Source organism: Poeciliopsis prolifica, unplaced genomic scaffold (assembly GCF_027474105.1).
Source record: "Poeciliopsis prolifica strain line A6 unplaced genomic scaffold, Auburn_PproV2 SCAFFOLD045, whole genome shotgun sequence".
Lineage (NCBI taxonomy): Eukaryota > Metazoa > Chordata > Actinopteri > Cyprinodontiformes > Poeciliidae > Poeciliopsis > Poeciliopsis prolifica.
In genome coordinates, this window is record NW_026562420.1 from 1,275,215 (window position 1) to 1,288,678 (window position 13,464).

Sequence of the window (13,464 nt, forward strand, 5' to 3'; positions counted from 1 at the left end):
TGTATTGAAAATCTAATGTTCAAAAATGAGATTTTCAATACAGAAATGTGGGACTGACTTCCTCACAGGTCACACCATCTGTCTTTCAGCTGTTTTGCAGTTTTCTAGACATTTGTTCCAGATTTGTGGCGCATAGAAGCTGAAAGCTGCTTCTCTGCATTTGGTCCTGGGGCTGCAGAGCAGAACCAGAACCAGAAGACCTGAGGAGGAAAAGTAAAAATAGAAAAACAAAAATAGGAAAAGTGGAATATATGGAAACATTAAACACTTTTTGAGAGTAGAATGAATTTCACAGGACTGCATTTTATGCTATTGCTTTGGTTACCAAAACCAATCCAAACTGATGTCATCGCTGGATCAATTGATCTCAGCTCATCCGCGAGGTGCCCACCCGGCTCAGGTGGAGTTCCTGTTTCATGAGGGAAAACAAGGCAAAACTTTGTTTGAGATGTGTCAGACCTCGCCACTAAGTACATTATGCAAATGCATTTCATGGTGACGGAGTAAAAGCCTGGACTTCAAACATGGTGTTTCAAGCAGCTTAGAAAAGTGACGGAAAAGTTGTGTGATGGAAATTAACTCCTAACTGTGGACTCGGGGTATGTGACTTTTTTTTTTACTTCTCTACAACAACAACAAAAAAACTACTGAAGGAGAAACTGTTTCATTTTCCTTTTAAAATTGTACGAATAGCTCGCTTTACATTTAAACTAGGGAGACTCAAATAGCCTGAGCATTAAGAACAACCCATTGCTTCCCTGCCTGACCGCTTCTTGAATAAAATATGACCTGGCTGAAAGGTTAAGCTTGTATAGTCAGATGCATGGCTTTGTTGACTCTTTGCTTACAGCTTGAGACAGCGAAGCAACACTTGAAGCCGCGGATGAATCGATCTGAAAAGATGAGCATTAAGATATTTGCTCCTGTCGCTTCCTTTAGTGTTTGTGGGGCTTTTTATGGCGTCTCTGCTCGTCACAAACACTCTGTCACTGATCACTTCAAGGTGCTGGGTGATTTTTGATTTCTGGCACATCAACATCAAGGCTTTTTTTTTTTTTTTTTTTTCCATTGCTGAGAAGAAGAAAATGACTGCAGTGAAGTTTTAGGTGAACAATTTGATAACAGAAAGAAGGCATGAAAATGCTGAATCCTGCGGAGAACTTGGTTTATTATGCTTGTTTAGTAATGCTGTATTTCAATATATTCTAGTCATTCACATTTTAAAAAAGAAGTGTATTGCCAAGAACCGGTATATTGTTGGCATGGTTCAATATGTGATTCTCAGAATGCACAATGCACTATTCACAAAAAGTTGGGGATGTTTATTGTTTCCACACCAGGTACTCTGGTAGATTCAGTTCAGGGACCAAACAGTGAACATTTACTGCATTTTCAGCCAATGTGTTTTACACTGAGTTGTGTCAAACGATGCAAATTAATTGAAAAACCTGTTTCCCACCCTCGCCTATGGGTGGCGCTGCACCATGAACTACTGAAGGAAACAACATAAAAACCTCATAAAACGACTCTGAGCTCAACTTCCTTCTTCACAAAATGTAAATGAAAATGGAGTAGCGTCAGATTTAAGTGGTTTTAGGATTTTTCTTTTGCCTTTGGTAAAATTATCACAAACATTTTCCATTAGTTCTATTGATCCAGAATCCCCTTTACTGTAGTCCACTTCATGCTTTTGGAGTGGTCTCTGGTCCACATGCTGTTCTCATATGCATTCCAACCATTCAATTCAACCGAACCAAGACTGAGGTTTTCACTTTTCACAGAGTTCACTTTTTGCTCCACATCAGTGTTTGTGCATTCATACGTTCCCAAACAAACCGGACCTTCTAGTCAAGCGAACTAGAGTTCAACTTAAGCAGACTAAACAGAGCTGGTGTGAATGCACCCTTAAAGGACCGAGTGCATTCCATAGCACATTGTGGCACAATCAACTATGTTGATCAAATACATATATTGATCAAATGTGTATGTCAAACGTAAAAGAAATTTGACTTCCTGGTTTGATGCTTTGAAATTAGGTTTCTGTCTCTTTAAGAAGCTCCTTCTGTTCCTGATCGTTCACCTCAGGAACAGAGTTCGCTCTCACATTGTGAGAGGTCGCACAATGTGAGACCTCATCACAATGTTCATCCGTTCTCCAGTCTGAAGAATGGGCAGCGCGTTCACGAGGTTGACTGACAGCCTCCTGGCTCTCATTGGTTGTTTATGGCTTCTTCAAAGTGTAAATGAGTTAATTACAGTATGTATAGAGTCTTGCTGTTCTGCAAGTGCATCTGCCTTCCCTCCTCGAATACGTCATCGTTTTTGTTCTTGATGACTTTTAGCCAATCTGCTGCTTTTGCTGCTGCTGCTGCTACTCTGGTTCTGAATAGTAATGAGAGAACCTGTTTAAATGTGTGACGTGCCACTACACTCTGAAATGAAGAGCTGCAGGATGTTTCTCTTTTGCCTGTGTTTGCATGGCTGTCTGTGTATACATATACGAGTGTGTCTGTTATTAATGTGCTCATATTTCTGCCTCACTCACAACCTGCCCTGGAGGAAACATGTCTACAAATGCTCCTCATCAGTCATACGCAAGAAAGAGAAGGTGCAATGTGCTGTAAGAATATGTTGTGTATGTACGCTTGTGTGTGTGTGTGTGTGTGTGTGTGTGTGTGTGTGTGTGTGTGTGTGTGTGTGTGTGTGTGTGTGTGTGTTGTAAGGATTTATCACACTATATGGAACATGAAAACATCATTTTTTTTGTTCGTTCTTGGTTTTCTTGGTTGTTGGTTCTATGGCATTTGTTGATTTTACAAATCAATTATAACAAGCCAATTTTTTTTTTGACAAATAAAAATTTGCACGCTCAATTCCTAATATTTGTTCATTATCATAGATATGATATCTATGATTTTAAAAAATGTATTTGATCTGGAGTGTGAATTTCAAAGGGTTCCTCTGCATTGGCATGAGGTTCGTCACTTTAATCGCAGCAGTCCTTCTTTCAGCAGAGCGACGGAAAGGTCACATCAAGGTTCTCATCCTAAGTCATCTTGTACCTCATAAATTTTAAGTGTGAAGCAAGCTGGTCACGATTTCAAACGCTGGCATGTCCCACAGAGCCGTTCTCCCAATGCCGAGGCGGGGAACCCAGCGAACGATGCAAAATGGAAAAAAGGCTGACAGCCTCCTCACATTTCTTTCTGTGTGCATCATGTTAGCTGTTATGTGTATATGTTACAAAAGGAGGGCAGGTGCACATTTCCCCCAGCTGGCCTGCACTCCAGCTCCCTCCTCTGCGCCTGCAGGAATCAGCCGTCTCTGCATCCCTCGTGTCCCTTCCAGCTCTGCAGCGTTCCTGCACCCCGGTGATTTGTGTTCTCCACGCTTTGTTTGCCGAAGCTTCAGCCCTCGGTCTACAGCAAGGCCGTTTCTTGCGCCACTGTGAGTTCGCCTGCTGTGTGCGAGAAGCTGGCAGTGGTTCCTGCACTAAGCCTGGGAAGTAAAACTGAAAATGCTACAAAAAGCAAGAGGAACTTCAAAACTTCAAATAGGCTGTCAGCATATTGGTAAAAAGATTGGGCTTTTGTCAAGGACTTCCTTAATCTATTCAATGTCACTTCCTGTTTGGTCTCTGCCTCTCCCCCCCAAACAGATTTCTCAAACACTCAAAAAATACTTTATCCTGGTTTCTTTCCAGAATTAGCTTTTGTCAAACAGGAATGCTGCTTCTTTTCTTTCTTGCCAGCTTCCTTCTCTCATGCCTGCTGCTGCATTCATCTCTTTCCCTCTCCTCACCATCATACATCAGCTTCCCTTTTCTTTTTCGTTTCTCTCTCTTAGAGTGTTTTATTTGGCCCACATAAATTAATGTGGGCCAAATAATGTAGCCCCGAGGCTCATGGAGGAAAAGAATCTGCTAAAAAGAAGAGAAAAAAAAAACACACAGGTGTGATTTGTACTCGCGATGTCTTCTGAGTGTAAGAACTCAACGCTGCACATCTGCGGCTGCATATATCAGCTCAATTCCCTCCTCGTCTCATTGTGTCGGAAACAGGGTTAAGATCGCCGCGTCTCACGGACATACGCGTCCGCTTGATGAAAGGCCCTCGACTAACACCCTCGTCTCTGTTTGTTCTTCTCACCAGAGACGGGTTCTGGTGCCAAGGGAAGACCGACGAGCGCTGAGGAAGAATGAGAAGAGGAACCGGTCGATTAAGAGATGGCCTCAGGAGACATGAAAACCCATCCAGCAGCAGGACAAACTCAGCTGGCCGATTTCCACCGGAAATAGTACATGTGGACTTTATCTAGACGATAGATGCTGTTTGCTTACTGCCAGTAAAGTGCCATCTCCGAGTGATTCGCTCATTCTTACTCGAATCAGTCATTTAATAATCCGAGATCTTTAAATGATCATTAGTCATTTAAAGTTTTCTAATGATTGAAGGCCACAATAAATGTTAAATGGCAGGGATCTCTGGTCAGATTCCTGTGTTGGACATTGTAATGACACCCCAAATGGCCCAGAGAACAGGACAGCTGAGACATGGCAAGGCAGGAATCGTATCCACAACCGGTTCCTTCATCTGCTGGCTCGCTCTGCTGTCGCTGCTCCGACTGCCGGCTGTAACGGCGGACTGCTGGCTTATCGAAGGGGAGAAAGGCTTTGTGTGGCTGGCCATCTGCAGTATGAACCAGCCGCCTTACGAGGCCATCCCCCCCCACATAAACAGGTATGAAAAGATAAAACAACACCCACAAAGGCTTAACAGCTTCTTTGTAATTGATTTTTAAAGTTTCTGTTCTGGTTAAATGTCTACTACATCCACAGCACGATCGTGGATCTGAGGCTGAATGAGAACAAGATAAGGTCGGTGCATTATTCCTCGCTCAGTCGCTTCGGAAACCTCACCTACCTGAACCTCACCAAGAATGACATCAGCTATGTGGAAGATGGAGCGTTCTCGGCACAGTTTAACCTGCAGGTGAGCTGCGATAGTGAACAGGTGGACACGTGTCTGTAGGCCCACGACGGTTTCCATCTTTTATCCAGAGAATGCATGTTCTAACATCTAGAGACCCAAAACGGCCTTTTTCTGTGAAATAGCTCCAACTCGGTGAGATTTGAACAAGTTGTTTCAGACTGAGAGGTCAGCAATGGGCTCTGCCAGGGGGAGGGTCAGCAATGGCCTCTGCCAATCAGTTTGTGTATGCGCTGCTCACACCTTCCTCCTTTGCTCTCTGCTATTTTGGAGAAACTTCCCCACAACAAAATTTGTGGGGAAATTGAGACTAGTTAGCGTGGCTACCAATAACCAAGGATAAACAGTTTTTCTGAAGCCGTAAATTGTTTCTTTGCCATTAGCACATTGAGCAGCATGAACATGAGGGTGATTCACACTGCTCATACCCTCCTCCTGGCTCTGATTGGCTGTTCCTGACCAACAGCGGTACTTTTCTTTAGACGACACAGGGAAGAGACAGGGGAGCTCCATTTTTTCACAGATTATTTCTCATTTGATACTGTGATGATATAGTGACAGTTTTAACATGTACGTGAATAATATTTTTTTTTATGAAAGTTACATTCTGCAGCTTCAATGGCTGATCCTAAATAATAAGGTGACAATGAAACACTGTTGTAAAAATTCTAACTTTTCATTTTTTAGATAAGTTCAATCACAAACCTAGAAAAACACAAAAAGTGTTTAATCAAGTCTAATTCCAGAAAATAAGTGATCTAGAAATAAAAAGAAATAAAAAGACTTGCTGAATATTTTGACTCTGAAAAATGCATTTATTTTTTGACATTTATGTGAGATTGAGTTCTCACAGTAATCAATGACGTTTTCCGTGTGATGCTTTGCCTTCATTCAAATGAAGGATGAAAACTCCCCTCCCGCTTCACATATGCAAATGGAAACCGATACGATGTTGAAAACATCCACTCATTTATGCTTTTCAATAATGAGTCTCCATGCAATACACCCGAGCTGCTGGAGCGGCGCCAGGAGCTAAAACGCGAACAAGACAGATCTGGGCAAAAATTCATTCGCAGCACAGAGGCTTAGATCACCATGTGAAAAAGTAGCTGTTCTGAACCGTCAGCTGTTAGTTCTGTATGTTTGCAGCTTGTAGTGAGCAACGCCTGGCACTGTCGGGCTCTTCAGAGATTAGGATAATCCCACTTGTCTTTGTCTCCCCAGGTTCTCCAGATGGGCTTTAACAAATTGAGAAACCTGACAGAGGGGATGCTGCGGGGCCTGGGCAAGCTGCAGTATCTCTACTTGCAAGCTAATCTCATCGAGACTGTTACAACCAACACCTTCTGGGAGTGTCCCAATTTGGAGAATATAGATCTCTCCATGAACAGGTACTGTGTGCAGCTTTGTGTGTGTATTACAAACTGGTGAAAGAAAGAACGGTGCAGCTGCACAACAAAGTACATTGCAGAGCGGAGGGGCAGCGGGAAGAGAAGCTTTATGGCTACTATTATTTTTAATTTAAGCACTCATATAGTTTCACGAGTTTGGATTGAAACTATATCGTTCACCTGATAGCTTCACAGACAAAACGTAAATATCAAGTTCTATTTTCCAACACAGGACCATAAACACAATACTTAATAATCTCTGTTCTCACCTGAACAGGAATAGCGGCATAACGATTGATAAAGGTCAAAAGATGAGACAAAATTTGATTCATTAAATAGTAAATGATCATCAGAACAAGATGAGAGAAGACTTTGGGGAGAGATGTGCAGAACCAAGTTCAACTGCATGAGTGTATCTGTAAGTCTCTATCTTTCTCTGTGTCCAAATTCAGGATCCAGGTTCTGGATGGCAGTTTGTTCTCCGGACTCTCCAAGCTGACGACCTGTGAACTCTACACCAATCCCTTCAACTGCTCATGTGAGCTGCTGGGCTTCCTGCGCTGGCTTGCCGTCTTCCCCAACAGAACCAGCGAGCGGATGGTGTGCGACTCCCCTCAAGGATTCTCCGGCTACAACCTCCTGAGCCAGAACCCTCGCATGCCAGCCCAGCGCAATGCCCTGCACGTGCTTAATCTGGTGTGCACAGACGATGGCAGCAGCGTGACACCCTTCTACATCTTTGACTCCACCACCCAGCTGCCAGACATCGCCTCGCCCTGCGGACTGGATGATTGTGCCTCCGGGACGGCTCCCGAAGAAGTGATAAGCAACAGCCCTAACTTGATAGACTCCAAGCCTATCATGACAATAAAAAAAGTGGAACATTCAAGTGCAGTGATAACAGTTCAGATTCCTTATCTGTTTAAGAAATTGTACATACTGATTCTGTACAATAACAGCTTCTTTACTGAAATCAAAACTCTGAATAAAAACAGTGAGGATATTGAGCTGAAGAACTTGACACCTAATACGGACTACACTTACTGTGTGGCTTCTACAAGATACTCCCTGAGGTTCAACCACACATGTTTGACCTTCTCTACCGGTCGAAGAGCCGGTGCAGAGAGGATTCGCAATCAGTCGTCCGCCACGCATTACATCATGACTATATTGGGCTGTCTGTTTGGCATGCTGCTCTTCCTCGGCCTCGTCGTGCACTGCCTGAGGAAAAAGAGGATCATGGAGGAGAAGGAGAGAAAGATGAGCAGAATCCAGAGGACGTTGATTGAGTTGAAGTACGGCGGGGAAGGGGACATAGAGGGAGGGAGTGGAGGATCTGTCTCACAAAAGCTTGCTGTGGGCGAAAGCCTGTCCAGAATGCCCTACCTTCCCCAGGGAGGCGAGATTGATCCGTACAAGCTTCAGGAGGTGATAGAGACTCCAGGACACAAGTCTGCCAAGCTGAACTACATGGAGGTCAGAGGCTCTGGCATCGAAAAGGAACGAGAGCGAGAGAGAGAAAGGGAGATGTCACCACAAGCCAACTCCCAGGGCTCAGTAGCTGAGATCTCCACCATTGCTAAAGAAGTTGACAAAGTTAACCAGATCATTAACAACTGCATAGATGCTCTCAAATCTGAGTCCACATCCTTTCAGCAGGGAATAAAGTCCCCCACAGCGGGTGGAGGAGCTGTTTCGACGGAGGAGCCACAACTGGTACTTCTGTCCGAACAAGGAGAGAGAGGAGGCGAGTTTCTCTCACCGGTCTACAAGGGTGGAAGAGGAGGAAGAGAAGAACGGTCGAGGAGTTATCATCCATCTTTACAACGACATCACAGCATGGAAGCTCCTCCGACAACCAAACGGCCAAGCACCTCCTCTTCTCCTGGCTCCGCCCGGAGCCCTCGCTCCTTCCGCTCCGAAGGAGGGTACCACTCGTCAGAGTCCCGCTACATCGAAAGAGCCTCACCCGGGGAAAGGGGAGGAGACGCCATCCGCACCGTCAACCCAGCTGCAGCCATCCTACGGGCCGAGGCCCAGAGGATCCGTCAGTACAACGAACACCGCCACTCCTACCCAGGATCGCAACAGCATCTCCAGGAACTTCAGCATCATCCGCAAGTCTTTCAGGAGCTTCACCACCACCCAGGAGGTCGCAAGCCTTCTGTGTTGGATCCCATCACTCTCAGCAGGCAAGCAAAGCAGCGGGAGTTAGCCTACTCCCAGCTGTCACAAAATTACCCACTCTCACCCCAATACCACAACCTCAGCTACTGCTCCAGTCCTGAGGAAGACGAAGAGGAGGAAGGGCTCCTATGCACCCCAACCCTAGGGCTTTGGGAGAGGTTCAAAATGCACCGTAAAAGGCATCGGCAGGCATCCTTAGAGGACGAAGGATATGTGGCAGCTGGGCATGCACTGAGACGGAAGGTTCAGTTTGCCAAGGATGAAGATCTTCATGACATACTTGACTACTGGAAGGGTGTATCTGCCCAGCAGAAAGCTTGATCCCATATGTGAAGTTGCCAAACACCTTGAACTCAGTGTAACACCCTGCATCCATAACACACTGATACAAATATGTGGATATTTTCATCAAAGACTTGTAAATATACACAAACAGCTTATGGGATTTACAAAAAATCACTTTGCACATACATGTTTACACACGCACACACACGGCGAGACACAAAACTCACATGCACACATTTTACACAAACTAAGCCTTTTCCTCCTGAAACGGATGAGGACCAAGCTAATATACTTATTATCCTGAACAAAAACATGAATAAATTATTGAGACTGAGACACTTTTTTGTAATGTAATGGAAATTATAGCTCAAACTTATGTAGCTATTTGTAAGTTTTGAAAGAAGAAATGTAGAATCAACATTAAGAGTAGAAAAACCCTAAATGTGGTAGGAAAACCCATTTTGAACAACCCAGTGATGCTTTGGATCCTCCCAACAGACTCAAACCCAACAGAGCCACAATTATTACTCTCCTAAAGCCAAACAACCATTCAAAATGTTATTCAGAGGTTTTCATACGCTCATAAAAAAATAACCCCAGGCTTCTAATTACTCATTTGGTCTTTTCTTTTTCAGGGTGGAATGATTACACAAGTAATCAGACATTTATAGCCAAATTTAATTGGCAGCCGGTCACTTTATTTTTACTCTGTTTTTCAACCATTTTAGTGTCAATCTGGGGAAAAGCTGAAACATTTTGAGGATGTCTTCCTCATTTATCATACCACCCGCCTTGTGTGATCTAGCAGTTATTGCTACTGAATAGCAAAAAAAAAAAAAGAGCTCAATGGCACAGCACTGCCTCTGCCATGGTTGACAGATGCTACAGTATTTTTATGTTTGAAATGCTCTACTTAACTTTTCAAAACATCCCTACTGTCAGCGTGACATCATAGCTTCAGCTTTTTGTCATCTGCACAAGCAATTTGTCATTGAAGGGCTGCTGAGAAACTAATTTCAAGAGAGGCCGGCTCATCCGCGTCGTAAAGCTGAGAACGGTTATAACAATATGAGAAACACAAAATCGATACGACTAAAACGGCGGCATAACAGAGTGAAAAGCCAAAGAAAAGTTAAAAATTTCAAAATCTTTTCACCATTGCAGAAAAGCGTTTAGCACATTCTCCATTTTGCTCTTGTTTATTTCCAATGTGATATGTCAAAAGTTTAAGATTTCAATTTTGGGTTTTTGTCAGAAATAACTTCATATTTTTCTAAGAAAAGGTAAAACATATGAACATCAGTGTACATAAAAGATCATTCTTCGGACCTTTTAGGAGCTGAAAACAGTAAACTGGCAAAAGTGAGAAACAAGAGTCATTAATAAGAAGAAGAATGTAGAAGGAAGTATTTTAAAATATGATGCCTTACATACAAATAGGACTCTATTATTTCTAAGCCTATTTTAGACAACCACTATTTTCTGCACTGAAAACAGATATAAGTCCTTATAAACTGAATGGACTTATTTGTCAGGCTTGTTTTTTGGTGGTTTTGTGTTTGTTCCTGAACATGGAAGCTGTTTTCATCTCGTCTAAGGACAGTTTGGGTCTCTCAACCTGACCTTAGCAGACTGGTGGCCGCTTGAACTAATAAAATCCACAGCAGTTCAGAAACTAGCATTGTTTATCAAAAGATCAAAATCAATGGACAGTCATTAACTAAAATATTACTGAAAAGTCTATTTTCACACCTGGACTAAATTGTTGGTAACTCCCTGCTAAAGACAGAAAAAACCTCAAATGGTTACTGGAATAACCTGAAGCTGACAAAAGAAATTTATCTGATAAATTACTCAAATCTGACCAATGAAAATAAGACATGGCTTTTAAAATCTGGTTCAACAGAATCGCTTAAAAAAACAAAAAAACAAAACAGCAAACAATGAAACAGGCCTGGACAAAATGACACCGCTTGGAAAGACTGAAAATAATGTTCAAAAATTAGATTTTCAATACAGAAATGTGGGACTGACCTCCTCACAGGTCACACCGTCCCAGTGAAACCACTGCAGCTGTAAGTCACGTCATCATTCCACCCTTGAAAATCTCACAAATTCCACCCTTGAAAAGTGAATCTCACAAATTGTTACGACGACGACGACGATGACAGGCGCATGCAAACACGTGACCACAGCTGCAGTCCAGCCAGAGTTTGGGAGATTCAAAACATCAGATGACATGGTTCTGGATGGGTGGCCAATCAGCAGTAATATTTCAATGTGCTGAAGCTGAGTAGGTAGCTCTTATGAGAGAGTGAGTATAATGTGCCAAATCAGCCGATGGGGTAGTAGAGCCCTACTGTGTATTAACTTCTTCTCACCACTGTTTTTATATAGAGGAATCAAAAAAAATAGGGTAAAAGAATATATTATAATATGTTGTTATTATTCATTATTCTTATTCTCATTACTAGTCTTCATATTATCCCTTCGATCCTCAGCATCAATATTTTATCATTTGAATACGGCATGGCGATGTTGTGTAACCGTGTTTTTGGACTGTTTTGAAACTCGGAGCCGAGGAGTGCTTAAAAACAAACCAACACGACAGAAGAGACGTTCGTGTCCTCCTTTTCTACCTTAGAGGAACATGCTCTGTCCTCTGAGCCAAAAAAAACAAAACAAAAAAATAAAAACACAAGCCAGCCTTTTCTGTTGGTGAACTTCTACTACATGTGCTCTTTGTCATCCTGAAAAGAGAACGCTGTACAGCAGAGAGAAAAGTTCTATATTTGCAACAAAAGTGACTGTTTTGTTTCTACAACATGGCTTTGAAATCCCTTCAGACTTTTCAGAAACTAAGTCCCAAACTTAGCTGACCCGCCCGCTCACCCGCACCGGTGCGTTTCTGATTTTGAACCCGAACTCGGAAAATTTGAATCCTCTAATGAATGTCTTCAGATTCCCAAACTGCACTGTTCAAAATCAGAAAACGACCGCGATTGAAAGACCCAAACCTCTCCGCTTCTTTCCCGACACACTGTAGCTCCACTGTGCTTTATAAACTTTTCATTTGAATCTCGAGTTTTTATTATTATTATTATTTTGTATTTTTATTTTGGACTCTTCTGGTTCCACTGTGGTGCCATAGTGCCAAACTTGAGAAATCACAGGTATTTAAAACTTATCTCGAATAGCCTACCGCTAAATACAGACCTCTCCTGCTTCACATGGCTAAAGTGAACAACAATTTGCACAAAATGATCCACCGTCATTGGCTCGCTGAATCCCCGCCACCCTCAAAATCATTTTTATGACCAAAGTACTGTGGTAGATAATTGACTCTTAGGTTCTTCTAACCAGGACTCAGTCCAACATCACACGTAACAGTAAAAAACATCATCAGCGCACACCCTCATGCTCATAGAAACAAGCAGAAGAATGTATTCTTTGAGATGCTATTTCTCTTCTGTAGCTGGATTAAAGCGTACAAGCAAAAATCTAACCGGCTCCGTTTACGAACGACTGAACGAGGTTCAGAACGGGATACTACTGAGAAATTATTGCCATTGTTCAAATTAAGTTACAGATGGAAGAGTTTTTTATTAGAGCAAGGTTTTGTTTTTATATATATATATATATATATATATATATATATATATATATATATATATATATATATATATATATATATATATATATATATTTTTTTTTTTTTTTTTTTTTTGTAAAAACGTTAAATTTTGATTAAATGTGGTAAGAAGAGGGGATGCTCTCTGCATCTAAATTATCTGCACGATTAAGCGATACGGTTCAGAGTGTTTGGAAGTGGGCTTCTGTGGAGCTGAGGTCAGTAGCCACAATCTTACCTTGCAACAGAAAGCGCTCATAGCCTTCAAAAGGTTATTGTTTTCTATCTTGTCATTGTTAACCTCCCACAGCAACACACAACTAAAACAACGGGGCAGTTCGTGTTGGCAGAGCCGATCTTCGCCACTCCCCACCATAAACAGCCAATCAGAGGCAGGAGGAGGGTCTTAGTGCTGTCAGTCACTTTGTGTGCACGCTGCTAAATGTGTTAATGGCAGAGAAACAAATTACAGTCACAGAAAAACCATTTACCCACCATAATGGAGGCTATGCTAACTAGCCTTAGCATGCACTACAGTCTCAGTATAGTAGAGAGCAAGGAGGGGAGGGAGGAATTGAGCACCATCTCGAGATAGTGATTGACAGCGCTAATACCCGCCTCCTGGCTCTGATTGGTTGTTATGAGAAGGCAGAGAAGTTCATAACATAGTGTCAGCTTCCACAAATGCATAAAAAACAATATTTTTTTTTTGTTATCTGACCTTGCTCTGGTTAGAATTGGAAGAGGTGTCCTTACATGGTTGAAAGAGTCAACGTCACCCAAATAAAGCACTTAATTCCCTACGTGCTTCTTAAGGAATTAAGATATTTTTACACTTTAAGGACCCAAACCAAGCCCTGATGCCCCTTAAATCTACAGTGCAATCAGAAAACCCAGACTCACCAGGTTCCCTGACAGGGATTTGTCATTCTAGAGTGCAATTGTGCTGTTTTATACATTCCATTACAACTGGTAATGTAAG

The 13,464-nt window shown here is 42.4% G+C and overlaps 1 protein-coding gene across 2 annotated transcripts in view; it reads left to right on the plus strand.

Annotated features, from left to right (window-relative positions):
* LOC129376931 (protein ELFN1-like) overlaps positions 1 to 12,448 on the plus strand; it is a 112,727-nt gene extending 100,279 nt beyond the window's left edge. For both annotated transcript variants that reach the window (XM_055056620.1, XM_055056621.1), the window contains 4 exons: positions 4,152 to 4,739; positions 4,838 to 4,991; positions 6,213 to 6,379; positions 6,832 to 12,448. In XM_055056620.1, the coding sequence (XP_054912595.1) occupies positions 4,471 to 4,739; positions 4,838 to 4,991; positions 6,213 to 6,379; positions 6,832 to 8,887 (2,646 nt within the window). In that variant the 5' untranslated portion in view covers positions 4,152 to 4,470 and the 3' untranslated portion in view covers positions 8,888 to 12,448. The remainder of the gene's footprint in view (positions 1 to 4,151; positions 4,740 to 4,837; positions 4,992 to 6,212; positions 6,380 to 6,831) is intronic.
* Positions 12,449 to 13,464: the final 1,016 nt, after the last annotated feature.